This window comes from Nyctibius grandis, chromosome 8 (genome assembly GCF_013368605.1).
Source record: "Nyctibius grandis isolate bNycGra1 chromosome 8, bNycGra1.pri, whole genome shotgun sequence".
Classification (NCBI taxonomy): domain Eukaryota; kingdom Metazoa; phylum Chordata; class Aves; order Nyctibiiformes; family Nyctibiidae; genus Nyctibius; species Nyctibius grandis.
Genome location: NC_090665.1, coordinates 16912874 through 16936167, shown reverse-complemented (window position 1 = coordinate 16936167; position 23294 = coordinate 16912874). Strand labels below are relative to the sequence as shown.

The window sequence follows — 23294 nt, the reverse complement described above, 5'->3', positions numbered from 1 at the left end:
TTAAAACAAAGGTTCTTCCACCAAGCAGCCTATGATACACTTTAACTAATTTGCTGTTAGCAAGTATTACAATAAAAACAGAACATTTTTACAGCCTAAGGAACTTATTTTTAATAAAACAATAAAGACAACAAACAACTTTCTCTGAAATGTCTCTTACTTAGTTTCTCCATCTGATACAGCAACAACTCTGGCTTCTTCAAGGTGTGGCCAGTTAACAAAAACACGCTTTCCAAGTACCAAACTGGCAACGTTTTCCACCATCTGAAAAAAAACAGAAGTTGCTAATTGTTTACCATATTAAAAGAATTTTGTTAAAGTATTTTCAAACTGTTTTTGCAATAAAAATTACTCTAGTTAAAGAATAGGTTTTCTTGCAGAATAAAGAGCTCTTTTTAGCTTATTAAATTACATTGATACATATTACATAATCTCTGATTAGAAATGGAGAATTGTATTTCATTTTTTAGGACAAAGTATCATATTCCAAGTGTGGCTCTTTACATGTAGCATATGTTAGTTCTAAGACCTGGGTTGATTTACATTTCTGGTATAGGCTTACTATGTACTTTTTTTTGTTAAATCACTTAGAACTATTTGTGTCTCTGGGACACAATAATCAAACTAATAATTTGAGATTAGTGAAACATTTTGTGCCATAGATTTTACTTTTGTATCTCACTGAAATAAAGAAACAGCATGTATGTCCAGGACGTTGCTAGCATCTGTAATTTTAGTCTCACATTATGTTCTGGTTTTCCACTGAGTTTCTGCTATTTTTTAATATATTATTTTGGCTTATTTAATTCTCTTTGCCACATATCTTGAATATTCGCTCTCCCTATCTCTCTGCTGTAAAATCCTGTCTTGTTGTTTTCTTCCTCTCTCCTTTCCTGGTTTTATTTATTTATCTCTGAAACCTTTTCTTTTCCTGGATTTGTCTTTTGCTATCTGGTATTTTTGATTATGAAACAGAGTTGGCTTTTAAAGGATTTAGAAAAAATATTTTGCTTCTTAATGTCTCTGCATCAACTCTTTCCTCTATTTCCTCTATCAAACAGTCTCATTTAAGTGGAAGGTGTTAAGTCTGCTTTGCTGATGAAAAGGGACTGATTAAAAAAAAAAAGTGTGTCTATATACTCAGCTACACAAAACACAAGGGGCACTGGTCTGGAGACTGCTTCCTTGCATTTATACCATTTCCAACTATTAATTAGTCAGTAGTGAGTCTCACCAACTCCTTACCTGAGAACATCTGATGGCTACTACAGAGAAATGCCAGAAACTCTACTAAGGAGACTGACATTTAGTATTCTGAAGTCAGGACAAATTTAAATCTTTCAGCAGATTCCCAAAATTCTAGACTGTTCCCCACACAAATTTAGCATTTTAATCCTAATGAACTTTATTTTTCACTAGTGACTCCAATAGTCAACAAAAGCTTTCAGTGTGAACTAATACCATTGATGTTTTCACTGAACTGATTCAGCTGATGTTTTCAAAATATATACTGAGAATACTACCACTTAATGGTCTCAGCTTTGGGCTGGGAGCTAAGAACTCCGGAGTTCTTATTCCGGCAACTAATTCCATCGCCTTCAGCATACAGCCATATTTCACATTCCTTTCTATTAATCAAATTTTAACAACTTATACATAAAGCTCGTTTTGAAATCAAGCATTACTAGTTAAATAAAGTTTTAAAAAAATAAATATATTCTTTTAAATTAACTATTCAAGATATTTAACTATTCTGTTTTAAGAAATGCTTGGGTTTTAAAAGGTTTTTTAAACTTTTTCAGTACTATTCTATAAACATTTTTCTCCTATAATACACTACTGAGAAGATATAGATAACCAGCCTTTCAAATCTGACTATTTAACAAATTCAGTCTTTTTATGGCAAGTTTTTTTGTCTGGGTGTTTTTTTTTGTTTTGTTTTGTTTCTTTTTGTTAGGAGCTGAATGCTTACCTGTTCTTTTGAGTTCTCATCAGCTATTATTTCTAACATCATGTTCTCTCCATGGCTGCTTTGCTGAAACACCTGTACGCCACTTTTTCTAAGATAGAACTGTGTAAAAACAAAACAGCACATAAAACTTACTTGAACTCTTACATAGTTAGCTATTAAATACAATTGAAAATGTCAGAAGACAGAAATCTTTTACCTTATGTTTAATGTGCTTTAAAGTAGGAAATCCACAAAAATATAATGCGCTCTTGTTGATTTTAGTTATCTTATTGTGGGTTATTTCTACGTGCCAAGCATCCAAAGGTATTGTTTTATACCTAAAAAACAAGTTGCACAATGTTTGCTCATACAGGTTGACCTTTAGCTCTAGAAACTCTCATTACTCATTCAAACACTCATTAATTGACAGACCTTTTGACTTTCCTGTAAGGTGGCAATACATTTAAGCCACTTGGAATCTATACAAAGGACTATAAAAAACCGCATGCTATTGCTGCAATGGGACTACTCATTAAGAAAAAGCCACAGTATGTCCCAATCTCACTATTTTAATACATTGTTATTGTCAAATTCTAAACTAGCAATGGTTGCATGTGGTATCATTTATCTCCACAACTATTAATTCTTCACTGAGTGTAATCCTGCAACAGGCATTCCTCCTCTATTTTGTTTGACTACTATTAAGGTTATGTTTCCATTTAATCTTGAAACCTCAGCCTGTGTTAAATAAAACTGGCTACTTCCAGTGAGAGGAAAGCGAACAATAGACTTGTGTTATCAGATACCTGTACGAGTCTTTCATCCTCTGTGTCAGTCAAAGTTTTGTAATTCTCTAGAGTGTTCTTGCCAACTTAGCATTGGTTCATCTTTTTTGCAAAGTAACATTTGAAGAAAAGGGACAAATACTTCTACCATGCCAGCCTCAACAAGTAACATCTAATCCAATATTTTACATTTTTCAGTGTATATATTATATATTAGCATACACAAGCTTTGGTTAAAATGCAATAAAAGTATTCTAACTACTTTTAGTCTACTCTAAAATAGTTATGCCAGTGTTACCTCGTATGACATCTTTCTATTGCAGGGAATTTCTCTGGCCATGGTGACAAATACTGGAACTCCGCATCTTTGTCATACCAGTACATTAAGCAAGCACTGTGAGTATTTCTTTGTTTCTCCTCTTCTTTTAGGCACTTATTACAGGATTCCATGGCCTGCAGCAGTCGTTTCTAAATGTTAGAGAAATTAGTGTATGTGAAACTGGCAACAAAAATTAGCACGGAAACATCTACACAATTAACACGTTGATTTTCTAACTGCAGCCTCACCCTTCCTCATATCCCAGCTCTCTGATAAAAACAGGACAATTACAATGGAATTACTTTGGAGAATAAAGATTACCTTTTTGCAAAAACATTTCCAAAGTCTAGCCATATTTTGCCTTTTACATTTAACATAAAAAAAATATTAAAAAGATTGTAGATGTTATCATAAAATTCTGCAAAATAACCACTGAAAAAGCTTCAAAACCTTATGGGTCATTCAAGTAGCAACTGTTGTCTTTTGTGAGAAGACTAAGTCCTGTCAACCTTTGACTGCAAACTACGGAAACAATTGACAGGCACATGCCACCATCTGTATATATGTTAACATCTAATCTGCACTTTTATTTTCATCCACTCTTTGATGTGCTCAAATTTAATTCGATAAAAGATATTACAGCAATGTATATAATATTGTTATCCTATATGCAAAAGGTAAATCTTACTATTTTATTCCTCTCCATTAATGTTTTACCATTTGATTTGTACTTAAAAGTCTTCTACAGATTACTGGTGTTCATGTGAAGAGACAGTCTGTAAAAAGACTGGGGGTTTTTTTTCAAGTGTTTATTTCATTTTACCTACAGATATTTTGTATTTTTATATGTATATAGGAATAGATTTTTTTTCTCAAAAAATCTGAAACTAAATATTCAAATATCTGATTAAAACCCTGAATAAACAACAAAAAGTCCACATCACTCATTAAGACTTCTGCCACTTTAAGCTCACTTTGCTTGTGGTAACCTCATCTAGCCTTACTCTCCACACAGCAAACATTTATATTTTTCTGTGGTCTTATCAAGTGTTAGTTTAATCTTCCATTTAATTGCATGTCTAACTGTTGATTAATTAAGAAGTTTAGCAGATTTGTTATGAAGCTTTTATAGACAGCAGATGTAGAAAGAACTTACCTCATCAATAAACGGGATTAATACTACAGCTTCCCATTCTTGCTGTTTTCCATTTAGGTCAGTTTTAAAATCCGGTGGATAATATTCTACAATAGGAGAGTCTTGACTAATCATCAAATGCTAGAAAAATACAATAGAGGAATTAAGCAACATCAGGGACAATTTAGCACTAATTCTAGGACAAGTTAGAGGAAGGCTGGTATTAAAACCAGTTCAAGGCTGAACAGGAATTCAACATTCATCATTTAACTGTCCTAGTCTGAAATTGCCTAGCAAACGCAAAATTTCATGTTTATTACTACCTTTACAATGCACTAAGAATAGTAAGAAGTATTTAACCATACACCTAGAATTTAGAGGTAGAATATAACTAAGAGGACACACAAAAATATCAAGAAAAGAGTTGCTTCAAAATATAGTGGACAACCAGTTAGAAACAGATAAATGCAATTCAGTTCTAAATTCTACCTGGTAGCATTTAGGTAGCAGATCTTTGCTAGCTGCTGGAAGTACAGCAAGAAGCTGTTCAAATGGCATGAAAGGTTTTCCCAGTTCAAATTTGATTTTCAGTTCGCTGATGTCGCGCATATCTGACAGATAAGGTGCATAATGATAAGGATAATACCTGCAGAGGAAAAACCTCTTAAGTTACTTGACTTAATTATAGCACAGCAGTGTTCACACATCAGAAACAAACAGAACTACATTAAATGTTCCCAGTATACAACGTGAAACATCACTCGATATTTAACCAGTTTCTCTTTTGACAATTTTTCTTACCAGCTCCATGACTGAACTCCATGGTAATAATAATGCAAAATCCACTGTATTGCCTGGACATAACATTCAGCTTGATCAGCCAAGAAGTCACTTAAAAGAAAAAGGAAAGATACTTCTTAGTTTTTTTCATTTTCACTGGTATAAAAAAATTACTTAGCACCTTGTACATAGGAATGAAGACAGAGGATTTTGGGAACCTAAAAAGACCACGGTTTTCTAGATTCATTTAATACTAATGGATTTTTTTCCTCTCTTGTCCTCAAATACTTGTTACAGAAAACTTGACTTGCAGCTCTACTTGTGTTAGCCAAAAGCATCACCACTGCAGTACACTGCCATGTGTGCTCTACCTTCGACATGGATGAATATCCTGTCTTGTATTAGACATATGGAAAGACTTGTCTTTGGTGTTTAAAAAAAAAAAAAAAAAAAGCAAAAAAAAAAAAAGCATACACTTACTCAGAAACTACTTCTACACCCATTTTAGTCATGTAGTAAGTCCTTTTGTATTGCCTAAACTCAGTTTCAAACAGGTCATCATCTTCTGGTTCATCTTCCAACACAGCTGAAAAAGCAGTCATGAAAAAAAAAAAAGGATTAACATTCACCTCTCTACTACAATAAGGTTTGAAGACATTCAGTTTTGACTTCATGCCTTAACTTTATTCCTCAATTCACGGTTATAGGTGCTCATATCTTCCTTGCACTGAAAGTAACATGAAACAATCAAACAAAATTTTACCCAGAGAAAGTCTGAAACACTTTTTTTTTTTTCCTTTAAAGACCGGCAACCCATTTTGTAGCCCAATTACAAGAACAGAGAAGAGAATATAAACCATCAGAAAATAATTTAAGAAAACGTTAAAATAAATTTTAAAATTTAATCTTTTTTCAGCAACATCTTATATCATGGAGTAATATTTATACATTTTTGACATTAAATTTCAAAACATGAGCAAGAGACATTTCCTACAAGTTGAACGAGTTTAAAAACGTAATCAACACAACCAAAAACCCCAAAGCCATATAAAAATCTGTTCTTTTGTCCCTTCCTGTACAACAAAATACCTAGGCATACAGTTATAAAAAACATTATGTTGTTGAAGATTTGCTCATTCATTCCTTTAACTCATCATGGAAATACTGATCAGGTAAGAAGCACTTCAAAAGCTTCACCCCCACTCCCTCTCACCATAAGCCAGTGGTGTGCAGTTCCATTTCCCAATAGCTGACTACATAACTCTTTTGTTTAGATTAAGGTCATCCCTGACATGAAATTCTTACAGATCTTCCAAATCTATACACAAATTAACAAGTTTTTTTTGTTACAGATATATGGAAAAATTATTTGCACTTACTTTTAGGGGTCACTTCACCTCCGTTTTTTTCTAAAGCAGCCAAACATATAGAATTTTCCTGAGCCTATTAAATTAATATTTGAGATAAGATAAAAATACAGAATAATATGCACATACCTCATTCACAACCATATAATCTGCAACTCAAAATGCTATAATCAAGATGTATAAATATTATTATTTAGTATGAAACCCACTACCTTTCCTTTCCTTCTCTTGTAATTGCCTAGGTGAAATTATTTTGTCCATACAGATCAGACAAAGGAGCAATCTCAAATAAAGTCTCAGCTACCTTTAAAAAATATCTGAATATTTGTTTTCCAAAATACAACTGTTTCGAGAACTGTGCAGTACACATTTAAGCATTTTTACTTACATCATCATTGTGCTACAGCACCAGTATGCAGTCAAATTTTTCATCAGTAAATGTTTAAGAATTCAAATTACTTTTGTGGGAAGTAGGATACAAAAAATTGTGTTTTAGAGAGTCAAACAAGCCAAACATTCACTTCATTCTCCACTACATGCTGCCTTTTCTGTACAGCACTGAGTAGCTTTCAACAAGCAGAATCATTAAGTTGGCCCTCTTCCCCTGTACCTGAGATCCACAAGCTCCTGACTGTCACTGTCATTCAAAGGATCAGTCAAGATGGCTAGCTAATACTATACAGCTGCTCCAAACTTCCGTGGCAAATAAGAAAACAACCACAACTAAAGCACACCTTATTAAAGGAAGAGCTAACGTCTTGCTCTTACAAACCACAAACTGCACTAAAGAACAGGATAACGATACTTGGTGCCACATTAAACTTGAAGGAATTTCCTGCTGCTACTCTGCACTCCGCTGAAGGCATATATTGAAGGATAGCCAGTGGAAGTGGTGGTGGGGAACGTGACAGTGGGGCAGAGTCAAGATACAGCGAAGGGTGCTGTTCCTTATTAGTTAGTTATATCTACAATTGCAAGTTTAATAACCAATCTGAGATAGCTCACACCAATGAAATTGCTATTTATCTATTCATTATCAAATAGTCGGCCAATACCAAGACATGCATGAATGATCTATCAGAGTATCTGAAATACATAAGACTTCCAGCAGGCTATGTATTGAAAAGTAAAATTATAAACCATAGCAAGTTTGACCGTAACTCACACTGAATTAAGTTTTGCTGCTGCTGAGGAACAGCTAAATTGAGATAAAGCATTAAGTTACGGGTTTACAAGATTTCAAAAATCATGAGAACCTGACCTTGACTTAACCATTTCATCCCTCACAACCAGCAATGCATACAGGCAGTCCCGCAAATGTTACATTTTACTATCTTATCTGATCTCAAAAAATCTCAGAACAGAGGTTTAATGCCATTTAATTTGTCTAAGATAAAAATTAATGATTTGCAAAAAGTAACATTCTTATTTCCAAAATTGCACATGTAGAACACTAACCTTTTGTTTCTTTTGTTTATTTTTTCTGGCTTCCTCTGCTGCAATACCAGCTGCCTCGTTGAGGTATTTATTGCCTACTTTACTTTCAAACCATTTTAGGTCAACAAAGACTTCACTGAAGTGTTCACGATCAAACTGTGCAGAAAGATTAAAATAAGTTTAGAAATATTTGAGGGACATCAAATTTAGAGTGCTAAATTCACAGTCTTTTTAGTACGTGCATTAAATTACATCTAGAGTCATTTGTACACAAAAATTTTGCCCTACAGCTAATAGGGCAAACTAAACTAAGAGATTAATATTAAAAATATTTTTTCTTAGCAATATATAACATATATCCAAGCCATATTTTTCTTTCTTCCAGTAAGGCAGCAATGGGTAACAAAAAGAGTTAGGTAACTTCCACACTTCACTATCAACTCTATAAGCAGTAGAAGTTTACAGGGTCTGGGTAATATAGTCTTGTGCCACACACACAACACTTAGTTCTACCAAAGAATCAGGAGGCAGGGCTGAAGCAGGGACAGCAGACGAACTTCCTCCTTTTAAGTTCCGCAGAGGGCTGAGACCTTTCCATTTTTCTATGGCCTATACCTTTTCTCATCTCCTGAACGGATTACTGCAGTGGCACTTAACAGGATTGCCTCCTGTATGCCAGTTAGTTCATGAAGAATGCTGACACTTCATTGCTCTTTATCAGTGATCTTCATAAAAAACTTGCAAAAAATATTGCTCTCCAAGATCTTCAGACGTAGCTTACCCCACAAGAAACTGACCAGCATGGGAAGCAAAGACTATTGCTGCCTGCAGCATGCTTTGCCCAGTACTGCTGCTCATTACTCAATGAGCAGAATGAGGACCATGATTCTACTGGTGAATCCTCATTTGACTTGCAGTACTAAAAGACACTGGCTAAGGCACAGATCAAATGATTTAATCTTTTTCCACTTATGATGAGATCAGACAACTGATGGATCCCATCGGTTAAATGATAAAACAGCTGACCGAACCACTTGTAAGACACAGTCATTTAACAGTTCATTAGAACTACAGCATAGCGTATTTTAGGGCACTAAATATTAAGGTTATATTCAACGACTATACTGTTCTATACAGTGCAATTTTGAAGTCACTTACATCTGACAATCTTGTGAGATATTTCTCAAAGCGTTTTAAATTCAGATGCCCATTTTCATTTATGTAACCTGTTGGGAAAATAAAGTATGTTTTTTAAATTAATAATTTAACAATTTTAAAATTTCAACTTAAATGCCCCATAGATAATAGAATGCAATCTTGCTGGCTGTCTAAAGAAAGTGTAACAAATGCTAAATATTTTAACATGGCTAAAAAGGGCAATAAGTATTAACACAGGAATGTTACTGTTTCTATTTTCCACAACTGAACTTAGTGTTCTTACCTCCCAGTTCTGGCAAGATAGCCATGTATGTTCTATAAAGTAGCGGCAGTGCATCATGATTAATGTGTAAATGAGGTAGATGAGGAATAAAATCATTTCCTACAAGGAAACCCATTAAGATCCAATCATCTATTATCCTTTCAATATCATATTCAAAGGAAATCTTGTCCTGGAAAAAAAAAAAAAAAAAAAAAAGGAAAAAAAAAGAAGAAAACCACAGGAGTATAATTTTTATTATCATGTTTGCATAAAAAGACCTCACACATTTTTTCAATTGCAGCTCCATTAGAACTTACTTTTACTGGTGAAAATTCATAATCAATATATTCTCTCATCAGTGATAAGTGCAGTAAATGAAACGTGGTTTCCTCTGGTGCACATGCTCTGTAAATTATTCAAAACTTTAAGTTAATTATTTATAAACACACTTTCAACATGAATATTTAGTAAGTCCAAGGTTACCTAAAACCAAATAACCTTACTAGGATTATATCTTTGCAGAAGAAATAATGTATAAACACTTCTTTGAACCTATTTTAGGATTCACCTGGTTTGAGTCTATAAAATTTTGCAGTAGAATCTTCTAAACCGGAGATGTGACTCCACTGTATGCAAAACAGCTAGCTTACAGAAAAGGAGGGCAGCTTTGTGGAGTTCCATGTTGCATTAACTATTTCCTAAGTAATCCCATTGTCAAAAAAAGGGACAACCTAACCCAACTTTACACCAAACCCAATAAATTTTAAAGCATTTTAGAACTAGTCTGAGTACATACAGAGTACACAGATTCACGTCTAACTGGCTGGGTTACATTTGCAGTCATTCAAAATGCTTCTTGTAAGAAAAGAATACGCTCAACTTGAAAATATGCTCCGTAGGTATTATCCAGTGGCTTCGACACAGCACCAAATCAATGACAAACCTACTGCTTGTTTATGGCATAAATTACTGAACATATATTCTGCCTTCTTTTCCTCTCTTCACTAAAATTACTTAATGCCTAAGCCAAAGTTAGGCCAAAACCAGTTAATACCTATGCCAAAAGATTTATGAGCTTAAGACTGATGTATTTTAAATTCGGGAAGGACTATTTCACCTCGTAAATACTATAACTAGCTGGGACCACCTCCAGTGATAAACCAGCATGAACAGCCGTGTATTCACACATACACAGTAGATTTTGGCCAAAATCCACTGTGGAAGATGGTTTATCTTATAGCTTATATGAAGACTACTGAGATGAACTCTGAGCTGCACAGAACTTCAGACCCAATTCTGTCACTTTTTAAATGTAATTTTCGTATTGGCAAATCCCAGTTGATGCTCTAAGACTCTAGATGTGCTCCTCATTCTTCATTGCGCTGGACATGAAAATCCTGATAGAACAAATAATTCCTCTCAATCAAGAAATTGCTGACAGATATTAATTTGTATGTATTTTTAGTATTTTAAAATTTCCAACTGTAAGTACTCATAAAAGTGACAATATTGACAGAAGGCAATTTCTGTAACTTTCAGAAGTAAATTCCTGTAATGAGCAGTATTATCCAGAAATTACAACAGGAGCCAAATATGGAACAACGTTTGAGGGACCAAAAGAAAAAAAAAGACACATTGCCTTTTGATCTCATAGTTTATTTAATTAATCCCTCAATATTACTTTATTTTAAAAAAATGGATTTTTCTTTGATTAGACTTAAGGTCTTTTAAAAACATTGCAATGTTACATGCCAACGCTATCAACAGAATGACTATTAGTGAAAAGTTGACTGCGGAAGACTCTGAAAAAAATACTTATTTCTGATGTTTATCATATTGTCCTTGCCAATAAAAACATTTATTAGCAAAAGTTATGCATTTATCTAAACATTTATATGATTTATCACTGTATTACCCAAAATCCTTTTTGTATCAAAGAAGTGTTTCTCTCTGTCTCTCCTACCTTCTCCCTATATCCACCAAATACATGCTTAAGGTCCTTCAAAGAAGGAACCTAGCCACAGTAACAGTTACAAAATTAATTTTTCTATTACTTCAGAGTAGCTCCATGTACATGCACAGTTCTGGAACAAATCACCTTTTCCTGACTGATTATTGCCCAAAAGTTAGCTCAAATGGGCAAATCCAGAATAAGAGTATTCAGTCAGCCACTTTAAGAGAGTTTATATTAATAATTATTCTAGTAATTTACTTACATGCACAAAACCTCAGAGTTATAATACATTTTAAAAAGTCAATATCTGCATAAGACAATTATAGAAACAATATAAGTACAGCCTGGGCTGCTTCATTCATAATATGAAGAAAGTAGCACAACACACCGAAGCTCTAAGGATTTTTTTATCAGCTGTCCCAACAGCATACATTTTCTCGTGTAAGCTAATTCAAATGCACAATTTAACAAGTCGATTTCTCTAATTTCGTGTACTTTCTAACACAAAAATAAATTAAGATTTTATTAATTTAGTATGCAATCAGTAAAAAAAACCTGTTTTAGTGACCTAGTATATTTTTGATTTAATGTCATCATATATAAAAAGAGTAAAAGTTAAATCAGTTCACCTTTGAGATTTTTACCACCAAATCTGACTTCTTCTCTTAAGAGCGCAAAGTGTGCCTCATGACTTGTTAATCCCGCATAATCTATACAAAGAGATATTAGAAAGGTCTTACTTCATTATTTTTCTTTTTAAACTGTTAAGATTTGAGCAGTATAAAGAAATTTTGCTGTTCTGTTGCATTACAAATTCAAAAGTTTGCAGGAATACAAAATTACTTGCTCGTTTAGTAACATTTTAGAACCCTATGTGCTTAGGAAGACATCAAAGACATACAAACTTTATAAACTTCTGTTGTTTGTATCATTTTAATTGCACATACCAAGTCAGCATCTAAGCCATAGAGACAGTGTCTTGTGTTTGGATCATGATGGGGCTTTGCTTTTTCTGATCTGATGAACTCCATAATTTTATGCTCGCCTTCCCCCGGAGTCTGCATAAAAAAACCCCCAAATTCATCAGTAAGTATTTTTCTATAAAATAAAAATTTATTTAAAATATTAACAAAATACAATGACCTCGTGGCCTGATAAGTAGACTGTTACTCCTTGCCAGGATTTGTCTGTGGAAATCTTCATATTTACGAAATATTTAAGATGCTCATGCAATCTGGCCATGAATTCAGTTCCTGAAACAGAAATCCAAGTTAAACACAAAGCTTTTCACTAGTCATTCAAAATTGCATTTCCATATCAAAAGTATTAACAAAAAAAACAACAAATAAAAATTCTGCAAGAGATGAAGGGGACAGCTGTTTTTTTTTTCCCCAAGAGGTTTCACTTTTTCCATAGCAATCTAAAAAATTTTTAGAATGAGACAGTATTCCAACTCTACTAAAAGTTATTAAAACTTCTTTTCTCAACTTAAGCCTTTATCAATTCCTCTAATTAAAAAAAAATGACTTAGAATAGGAAAATAGTGCCAAAATATAGATGCAAAACCATAAATCTAAACACTTAAATATAAATAACTAACAAATTGTCTTACCTGGTGTAATACAGTTGGAGTCAAATCTGGCTTCTGTAGGGAGAGTTTCTCCCTTTTCTAATGCCTTTTTTATTTTGTCCTCTGCCTCTTTTGCTGATCTAAAAGAAAACAGGGTTGGAGAGACAGAGTAGAGAAAGAACCATCTTATTCAAGTATTAATATCCTAAGTACACCTTTACTGACAAAATACATAAAGTTGTTTTTTTAAAGAGTGGTTAAAAAAGAAATTTAAGTCTTGAATAGAGTTTGAACTTGTTTCTGGTACAACTGGAAGGCTTAAAAATAGCTTTTTTTCCCCTAGTAATAATGATAATCTGTCATTGCTCAGATACAGTAAATATTTAGATTATCAAGATGATCATTCAATGGCTGATCACGATGTAAGCAAATTAATATTGAAACAGTAGGAATACTTGGGATCTAAACATCTGAAAATGCTATCCCAGAGCAATAATGGTAATGTAGTTAAACAAAGCAGCAAGTCTGGAATAGCACAGGGGTAGGACAGGTGAACTAACAATTTATCATCGCTAGTAATGGAGAAACAAATACCACCCTAGGCTTTCTTAGCCAAGGATTTCATAAACACTTTTGAACCAGAAAAAGAGAAGCCACCAATATCTTAGATTTTTGTCCTTCTCTCAATTCTGCTCCAACTTTCTATTCAGAACTTTCTTAATCTCTTCTTCCTCTCAACCTCCTTTTTCCTTAAAAAAAAAACAACCCAAAAAACAAAACCACAAAAAACCCCACCAGCTTGAAAGTATCTATCTTCTCTTGCCCCTTTTTCCCAGTCTGTTTCTGTCACATTTCACTCACCATCCCTGTATTGTCTGACCACTGGCTTTCTTTCCTTACATTCTTCAAGAAAGCTTCCACATCTCCCAAAACACTGATTAGTTCTTAACACTGTGAAATCGACTTGCAGCTCTGTATGTGAGCTAGCTTGCTAACTGGTATCAACAGGAAAAGAGAGTTTCATTAGAAACTTCATTTCTTCTATAACTGTCAAAGAACGTTCCATTATAGTTACCAAGAAGGCACATCTAGAATTAGCATTCACAAATACCAAAGACTCTCACAGGTTATGAGGCCATTGAACACATCTGTAAGATCTCCACTGCACATTTATTTCACAGAAAACTTCATAGGAAAAAAAGCTCCCCCTGCCTCCAAGTCCCACATACACAGGGGGAAAAAAAAAAAATAAAAAAAAAAAATAAAAAAAATAAAAATCTAAGTAACACGTAAACTTTCCCTTTTGGAATCCTGATTTTAAATATTAACATTTTACAGGTAGTTACCCTCATTTAACTAAAAATTAAAGCTACTGTCAAAGGCATGACCACTCTTAATATATTCTACTTTTTATGGCATACATTTAAGTAAATGGTTTTTTTTTAAAGTGTTTACTATCCTACAGACAGAGCAAGAACAAATATTCTCACCTAAAACGTCTCCCACGCTGCTGATTCATTTTTGCTCTTGGGGCTACTCCATCAACTGCCATGAAGAAAACCTTCCTTGGTTTAATAATGCGAAATAGGACTTCCAAATAGTGAAAAATATCAGCAAAAATTTTATCTTCTGAGATCCTGAAGTGAACATCATCATCATTTGGATGTGAACACTGATGTATAATGCCATTCATGTCCAGGTATAGGTTGTCAAATTCTGGAATCTACAAAAGCTGCAATTAGTACCCATTTGGTGACAGCTGGAGCAATGCAATCACTGCCCAAGGTGTGCCTGAGACTAACGAACTCTGGAAACGAGCTAAGGTGGGAAGACCTCCTTGAAACCTACTACATACCAATGGGCTAAGAATACCTTGACTAGTCATGGGTTTGTTTGCACTTGCAATCCGTTATTATGATTTTCCCAGTAAAGAAAGTCAGCTGAACAGATTCCTGTCCTATCCTGATTGTTTCTGGTACCTCAGGGCTTCCGTCCCCTGTGCTTGGCCCATCTTCTACATTGTATAAGGGAAAGGCAAGTAAAAATCCCACACTTTTCAGGAAGAGATAATTTTATTTTTTTTATAATCCCACACTTTTTGCCCATTCAATCTTGCATAGCTGTACTATAAACAATAAAAAGTACAAAACTCAGTATGCAGTTTCCGACAGTATTTCAAAAGCAAAGCCAGCTTAAGAAGCTTTAAGGCTCTCCCCCTGTTAACCAGTTCCTACCATGACCACTGCATGCTCTCTCTTTAGATATGCTAACAGCCACTTGTGAGTCTAGAGAGTGGCAGTTACCACCAAAAGCAGTAGTTATCAATGATAACATCAGTTTCAACCCACGCATTCCAAATGTGGGTTTTTTGTTGTCTAGTTCTATGTTCTTCTAACAGCCTTATCTGTAGCAGTCCACCTTTCTTTTAAAGTCCCTCCTCCAACTGTACACAAGCAACAAACAGAGCACACTGTTCAACCTATGAAGCAAAGGGGCTGTTATCTATCTTTTTGTTACCAAAAAACACCAAACATGCACAAGAGCAATTTGCAATAAACAAATACACCAATATGACTGTTCATAAAAATCCTCCTGTCGTTACAATTGGAAAAAGGCACTACTAACTTTTCATGATTTTCTGTAGTATTGCTGCTGACATACCTTTACATAATTTTGAAAGGCATGTTGTTGGACTTGTATTTATCATCCAGATGTAAGAGAAACGTTAACTCTGTTTCAGAAGGAGGAATGACAAAGAGAAGAAACAACAGGCAGGATCAGGAAGGATCTCCAGTCACCTGCAATACTCAGTTCTTCTGTTGTGCATAATGATGTTCAGCACAGTGAAATTCAGTAACCCAACTGCTCTCAACATGCTCAACCACCACACCATCCACACAGGCACCACTTTCAGATAAGAAGAGAGCATGGCATTGCACAGGCACCATTCTAAACAGATGAAAACTAAACCTTTTACATGGAAGCAACATATATATGGAAAACAGATGACCTTTTAAGAAGCACGGCTATAATATGATTTAAAAATAATTATGTGTTTTACACAGGAATTGCCTTTTATTCTGGGTAGTTTTTTCTGTAATAGCGAACAAAAATCCTAATCTAGATGCTAATTTGTGTCAGTCTGTATATTCAAGTGGTCTGGCAGAGAAAAGGAAGAATGGTGATACATGCTACTGTTGAAGCTTAATAACACAGATAACAATCTAGACATTTTCTTTTCTCTTTTATACAGAGTAAGTATTCCACATAAGCTAACAACATCATCTAGTCTTCAGAAAGACTAACTAGAGAATGACATTAGCACTGGCATACAAGGTTGAGTTGTGCTTTCTGTTTATCTTAAGAGCTCTAACAGCCTCTTTTAGAAAGCATCACAGGTACTACCCACTGCTGCTATCCCCCTGGTTAGAGCAGACACATGATTACTCCCCTCAGCTGCCACAGTTCCTCAGTATAAGTTTAAAGCTGCCACCAGTTTCAGTGAGCCACCCAGGCTTTTAACAAAACAGCTGAAAAGCCAGCACACACTGCTGCTGCCTTGCTACACGGACAACGTAAGACACTGTAGTGAAATCCAACAAATCAAAAGACCTAAGCTTTGTAAACTGCTTTGAAACTACAAGGAAGGGTCAAACATCCAGGTCTGGAATCGCTTGAGCAGGGCACGTGAGATATGTTGATACAAAGCTATTTAAAATGCTGTCTGTTTAGGAAACGTGTATTAACACTCAAACACGCCTTCAGTCATCACGCAACTCATCTCAGAACATCCTTATTCAGACCATAAAACCACATCCATAACGCCAGTTGAAAACGATAATGAAAAATTAAGAGCTTGTGTCTAACAAGTAACAAAAATGCCTTCTCTGAAAACAACACTTTTTTGCCTGACTGTTAAAAGCATTATTTATAGCTTTCCTTTTTCAGGCTTTAACATACTTCTCTCGTTTTTGCGACTAGTACAAACTATGCGACGCATGTGACAAGAAGGAGAGGCAGCAGAGCTGTAAAACCTGTCCCTCGTCATTACTGTGCCATTCGTCGTCAGCAGCAGTAACTTTTCTGAGCCCGGTAACGAGGAAACTCCGACCTTCTGCTGCCCGAGGGGGTGAAGGGCCGCCAGGAGCCGGGGAAGCACCGCGGCGTTTCAGCCGGGCTGGGGAGGAGCGCGGCCGCCGGGAAAACAAAAGCAAAAGGAGCGAGAGCCGGGCCGGAGGGAGCCGGACACCGTCACGCCGGGGGAAACGCTCCGGGCTGGGCACCTCCTCGGGGAGCAGCGTGGGCTCGGCTCGGGCGATTCCGAACACGCTACTTGCACATAACAAGAAGTGCCAACACCTGCGCCACGGAACCCCCGCAGCGGGCTGCCGGCACTGCTGTACGCCACCCCCCACCTCGGGGCGGACATTCAGGCTCTCGGGGGGCTCCGAAAGCCTCGCCCGCTTCCCAGCGACCGCACGCCGCCATCCCCCGACTTTCCACCGCTTCGAGCTGCGGGTCTCGCCGAAGCGCAGCCGGAGGCGCAACCGCCCGCCCTGCGCCGACCCGTCCCTCGGCAAGCCGGCCTCGGTTCCGGCTCAGCCCCGCAAGCCCGGCCCGGCCGGGGACCAGGCCCGCTCCCTTGCCCCGCCGAGGGGCCAGTCAGGACCCCCCTCCACCGACCCGGCGCGGATCGGAGACGGGCCCTTGGCAGGCAGCGGTGCTCCGCTCCCAGCTCACCTGATGCTCTTTCAGGACCTGGCTGAGGCAGGGGTACCGCTCCGAGATCCACCGGTAGAACTTGGGGACCCCCATGGCCGCCGCTGCCAGCCGCCCTCACAGCCCCGCCGGACCCAAACATCCGCGGGCCGCGCTCCGCCCTCCTTCCGGCGCGCCGTGCTGACAGCCGGGCCGCCCGCCCACAGAGCGCCGCGCAGAGCGCCCCGCGCCGACCATAGAGAGCAGCGGACAGAGCGGCGCTTGGGCTCCCTCCCTGCAGCGCCGCCCCCCGCGCACCGCGGCCGTCGTCCCGCCCGGTTCCTGCCCGCTCGGGGTCCGGGGCCAGCCCCGGCTGCCCTTAGTACTGAACGCGCGGGGGCATCGCCCCTCGCCCCTTCCCTTCCCGGCCCACGCAGGAGCTCCCACGATGCGCCTCAGTGCCCTCAGGCCCGGCCTGCTGTGGGCAGCAGATCCAGTCCCTGTGCGATGGGACCTCAGCGGGACCTGGTGCAGCAGTTCCCTGTAAGGTTCTGTTCCCTCTGTGGTGTAACAACAGAGGCTGCGAAAGGGAACATAACCCCCGCACTCACACACCACAACAGAAAAGGTGGGTTCCAAAGATCTCACGTGGAAAAAATCTTCACGTTTATGAGACAGTGACAACACTTTTGGAAGATTACCCACTAGTTCCCCAGAGAAACAAAACCGCTAAAACCAGTTGTAAGCCCAGTATTTAAATTTACTCTCCAAAGCACCCGGATTTCAGCTGAACTAAAAAAACTTGAGCCTCACAACACAGCATCACTGTGATCAAAAACTAACAGCATCGTTAGTCTCTCAGAACAGCAGAAACAAAAAATACGGTATAAAAATTCTCATGATACCCTATCGCAGGGTAAGAGTGTAATTTTTCCCTATTTCCCCCCTCGTTTCCCTACACCTTGAAGCAAGCATTACTGTAAGTTAGTATATGCCTTCTGAACATATTTAATCTACTCTCATCCATGTCAAAACACTTCTGAAATGGAATCTGAAAAACACTCCCTATAGCCACACTTTTCACAAGGGAGGGAAGAAGGGGCCTGTTCGGAGCTCTCAGGAGCCTGAACATATGTTAAAGTAACAGATATATACCCTGCCTGCTGCACTGGTGTTACAGCCATACTGCCAGGGTCCTCTAACTCGCAGCTTTGTGTTCCTTCCTTCAGGAGGTTTTCTTAGCACAGCAGGCAAGGGCTAGGGAAACAGTTTCAGAACATTGTAACACTTCACCAGTTTCTTTGCCTAAGATTTAAGATCCCAAATGCTTTTCTAGACATAGCCAGGCCATTTGGAAGAAAGTAAAAGGAAATCAAAATTCAAGGTCCACTGCTGAAAAGAAATACCCATTGTTTTTAGAAAGCCCTTCTGAACTATGAGTAGAAAAAGTTGAAAGGACCACTTTACATCATATCAGTATAGAACTTTAATGTCAGATTTTCTAATCAAGTAAGCTGAATAAGAAAAATCTTTACCAAAATATACAGAACTTACAGAATGCATTCTTTCAACATTGCAAAAACTTTTCATATAGTCAGAGTAGGTATGTACATAAGAAACTTGCACAGTCTAATTTTTAAGCAGTTTCTATGTACTGCCTTCTATATGTATACAGAACAGAAGTCACAACACCTTACACATCTGCAAGTGTATTCATAACATACTTGCAAGTGTATTGTGTATTTTATGTAGATTGATCATAAGACTGTTCTGCTGCAATCAGAAATCAACAAAAATAACCAGTTATCAGTGATTAATACCTGCTCAAGAATATTATAGCTACATCACTTGTGAATGGTCTCGTTCCAAAGTGAACAAATTTCACATATATGGAGCCCAGCCCATATACATCTGGCAGAGCAGGTTGTCGTCACTTGCTTCTTGAATAAGGTAATGAACATGCCCTTCAATAGATAAGGGTAATCCTTTTATTCTGTTTCTAGTCTTAATGACACCTTGCAGCCGTTGTTCTATATCAAGGACGTGTGTTTTGGCCTGGAAACAAAAAAAAAAAAAAGGAAAAAAAAAATGAGTTTTGCTACTACCATGAACTTGCACTTCTTAAAATAAGAAAGTATTTATTAGGATGTGTTTGAACTCTGTATGCTGATTTAATACAAAACCCAGATGTCTACACTAGTTACTTTGAAGACAAAGGATACTCACTTTTTAAAATCATTCTTTAAAAAAGATAGATTATTGGTCAAGTTATAACTTTTGCCTTACTTTTTTACAGATAAGATTTACCAGAGAAGACTGAAAAAGCTATGCAAATGTATTTGAAAATGTTAGAATGCTTTATTTCATACAATTACTTTCAAATAAATGCAAAATTTTGCCAGCGTTTTTCTTGGAATTCTGGATAAAATTAAAGAAGATACCTAGTCTGGAAAATTTAGGCCAAAATTATGAGCAACTGAAAATGAAGAAGTCTGATAACAGGTTACGCTGAGCGACTCAAAATGAGCTGTTCTGAGGCCCACTAGAGTAGCTAGTTCATACCAATTATACCCACACATTTTCTTTTAAAGCTCAAGCGTAACATTGGCACCTATCCAGAAAAAAACATATACAACTATGTGGGTGGTCCTGTAACTAAAAGAAAGGTTATGTAGACACAGCCCAGTTAGTAATTGTTTGAAGACCAGGAGATTTTCTGTGCCCAAATAGCTCAGTTAAGTTCTTTGTTGTAATACAGCTTCAGTACTGTATTTTGTCCTTATCTTAGCTGCTGTGTTTATCAGTGCTCCCTAAGTTTTATCTGCTATAACACATAATTATTTTCACTAAATATTCATTTTAAAGCAAAGAGAGACAAATCAGAATTTTTGCAAAGAGGAACGAGAATAAATACTACAGGTTGTACAAGCTATATTTTGGGTGAACAATATAATATTTATCAGCAGCTACGACAGACACAGTACATACAAAATCCTAATTTTAACCAAGTATTCCTTGACATGTAACAAGGCACATATTTATTCAATAATAAACATCCACTCATGAAAAGCAGAAAAATATGCATGGAAAGGACTCTAGATGTTACCATCACTGTCAGTCTGGAGGACTGTGCAACTGTCAGGAGTGGGGGGAAACAGGAACCTTGCCTATCCTATTGCGTCTGTCGATGTTGTCCTTGATTTAGTAACACTAATAAGAGAATTGTAGGCTCTATTTTGTTTGGTTCTTTAGTAGATAAATTACATTTTCTACCAATAACAATAGTCTCTTTATGGATAAAAATTATGAACACAGAGATAATCAAGAAAAACAACCAGAGGAATTTTTAAATGAAAGAAAAAACAAGAAAGTTAAGGTTTCAATTAGAAAATATATAACTTGCAATCATAATGGACATTTTAATACCTTATGCTAAGCTTGCTTTCAACTAACCTTTTCGTTGACAACTTCTCCAGTTTCGTTCACCTGTGCTTTTGTATTCCCTTTAACAGGTTTACTCCATTCCACAAGAGGATCATGGAGAAAAGTCTTTAAGACACTAAATAAATTAAAAATAAAAAAAGGATAAGATACTCAAAATACACTTAATTTTCAAAACAAGAACACTGACATGAGTCTAAAGGTAGCACTGAATATTTATATTGTTTTATATTTAACTGCATGTCATAGTAAGACTGAGCTGCATGAGAGGCATATGCTGGAACTGGCATATTCACCAGCAGTTACTGTTTCAGTTGTTCAGATTACAGACAGCTTTTTCAGAGTTTGTAGCAAAACCAGTTGCATTACCTCATTAGAGGCTCCCTTTGATCACGCATAAGCCTCATTGTGACTTCACAAGCTCTTCGGAAGAGACCTTCTGTTCCCATTGGACCCATTCCATTAACCATGTTGTGAGTGAGACGAAAAGGAACAATTTCTGGAACTTCAAAAGTTTCTCCCTTTATATTGATTAAAAAAAAAATTAAGCATTATTAAAGTAAAGGGTAACATTTGCATTGTTTTTAGTTTTTTCCCCCATTTTTGTCAGTGGCAGTTTCCTAGCTGACAAGAGATGTTTACTCAGATCACAGTCCTTCTCAGCTGTTAAAGGGAAATTACAGTGAATAAAGGATACCAACATCCAAATAACCTCTTTTTCCCTGTTTTAATACACTAATAGAGGGTATAAAATTTTGTTCTAAATATATACTGCTGCTCTGTAGTCTCATGCAAAACGCTCACTTTCATTTTATAATATTTAGGCTTACTAAAAAGAAAGTAAGAGAAATAAACTAACAATATCTCTACCTCATTTATCTGAATTAAAAAGGGCACATATTCCACACCAAAAGCATCTTTCAACAGAAACACTAAAACTCCAAATCCCATGTTGGCCACAATTTCTGCCGTTTATTTTTTACAGAACCATTGAAATTTTTGTGCTGAATTTGTGTGAGAAAAAACAAAGAAACTCTTCACAGCAGCAGAATGCTGAATGTAGTAATTACAGCTTTGTTTCGAGGGGGGTAGTGGAGTCACAAAATACAAACACACTAAAATTTGGGCTATTTCAGTGTATCCACAGCAGCTCATCTGATACTGGCCAAATGAAAAAGCTGGCTTTCATTAATGCAGTATACAGAACAACAACATACTCTTTACATATCCCAGACTGTTTGTTAGGTATAAGTAAGAAACAGAGAGAGATATAACACAACAGATATGTTAAAGTGAAAAAAGTTGAAAAAACCCAAGACAGTAGAAATTTATAACTTATATGGATGTAAAATAAAGAATAGGTTCAGCAAATGGCATTTCTCACCTTATTGAAAAGGCAGTTGAAATCCACATGCACACATTCACCAGTCAAAGAATCAAACAGGATGTTTTCACCATGACGGTCTCCTAGACCAAGTATGTAACCTACCATTGACATGACTGCAACAGAACGACAATAGGCTGACCTACTATTGTACCTGTGGAAATAAGAATCAGACGTGTCTAAGTCACTTCCTTGGGTTATCTGTCTTTATTCAGCAGTATCATTAATGCTTAGTGAAATACACAAAGTAGATATTCTTGAGCTAGCCCAATCCCAGTCACTCACCATGAAGTAGGATCAGGAAACGTTCTAAGAAACCATTCATGAAAGAGAGGAGGATGACGAGGCAGCAGGACTTCTTTGAACATTTTCAGCTTCTCAGACAAAGGTGCTGACTTTGGAAGCATATGCTGACGCAATTCTTTTCCAGTCATATAGATACCTGTAATAGATCTCAATTAGGCAAAAGAAATCCCCAAATATAAAGTCTTATATGTACTGTTACAATATGGTATTTTAGAGAAGATACACATCGCCATAAAGTTGAAACAAATGAACAAATGGAAAGTGGTGGTGGTGGAGTACTGGAAAGTAAATAACAAATGATAATGTTAACTGAAAGAGAAGACCTGGCAAACAAGCCACCAGTTTTACCAATCACCATGGGGTGGAGTGGAACACACATACACAAAAAAAACCCACCCTCACAAAGCTATTCATTATATTCAGCTGAGGTGTTTGGAGTTCCAGCTCCCAGATGTATGCATACATCCAGATAACATGTGAAATTTTCCCCAAAAATTTTATTGCACTGACCAGGAAGTTTCTTTTTAAAAAGAAATTGAAAAGAAACCTGATCTTTTCCCTGGAAAGTTGCTGTACCCTCAACCTTGATTCGATTATAAATTATCTTAATTATCTATCTCACACAAATGTAACAGAAATGAAAAACAACATATCAAATCTAAAGAGAAAGTCCACAGTCTTTTCTGTTATTCAGTGCTGCACATACATTCCCATGCTGCTGGCACTTCTGCTGAAATGACTTAAATT

At 36.8% G+C, this 23294-nt stretch overlaps 2 protein-coding genes across 3 annotated transcripts in view; both read right to left on the bottom strand.

The window, feature by feature from the left end:
- XRN1 (5'-3' exoribonuclease 1) overlaps positions 1-17583 on the bottom strand; it is a 36634-nt gene extending 19051 nt beyond the window's left edge. Inside the window, exons 1-19 of the mRNA XM_068405758.1 lie at positions 17459-17583; positions 14209-14441; positions 12761-12858; positions 12292-12401; positions 12092-12206; positions 11778-11858; positions 9512-9597; positions 9216-9384; positions 8933-9000; positions 7796-7930; positions 6350-6413; positions 5451-5556; positions 4992-5081; positions 4680-4836; positions 4212-4331; positions 3035-3204; positions 2169-2289; positions 1973-2071; positions 161-264 (exon numbers count right to left, since the gene is read on the bottom strand). Of these exons, the coding sequence (XP_068261859.1) occupies positions 161-264; positions 1973-2071; positions 2169-2289; positions 3035-3204; positions 4212-4331; positions 4680-4836; positions 4992-5081; positions 5451-5556; positions 6350-6413; positions 7796-7930; positions 8933-9000; positions 9216-9384; positions 9512-9597; positions 11778-11858; positions 12092-12206; positions 12292-12401; positions 12761-12858; positions 14209-14441; positions 17459-17533 (2201 nt within the window). The 5' untranslated portion in view covers positions 17534-17583. The remainder of the gene's footprint in view (positions 1-160; positions 265-1972; positions 2072-2168; positions 2290-3034; positions 3205-4211; positions 4332-4679; positions 4837-4991; positions 5082-5450; positions 5557-6349; positions 6414-7795; positions 7931-8932; positions 9001-9215; positions 9385-9511; positions 9598-11777; positions 11859-12091; positions 12207-12291; positions 12402-12760; positions 12859-14208; positions 14442-17458) is intronic.
- A 1301-nt stretch (positions 17584-18884) lies between these two features.
- Positions 18885-23294, bottom strand: part of ATR (ATR serine/threonine kinase) — a 42089-nt gene continuing 37679 nt past the window's right edge. For both annotated transcript variants that reach the window (XM_068406067.1, XM_068406068.1), the window contains exons 43-47: positions 22527-22683; positions 22242-22395; positions 21227-21378; positions 20870-20975; positions 18885-19471 (exon numbers count right to left, since the gene is read on the bottom strand). In XM_068406067.1, coding sequence (XP_068262168.1) covers positions 19298-19471; positions 20870-20975; positions 21227-21378; positions 22242-22395; positions 22527-22683 — 743 coding nt within the window. In that variant the 3' untranslated portion in view covers positions 18885-19297. The remainder of the gene's footprint in view (positions 19472-20869; positions 20976-21226; positions 21379-22241; positions 22396-22526; positions 22684-23294) is intronic.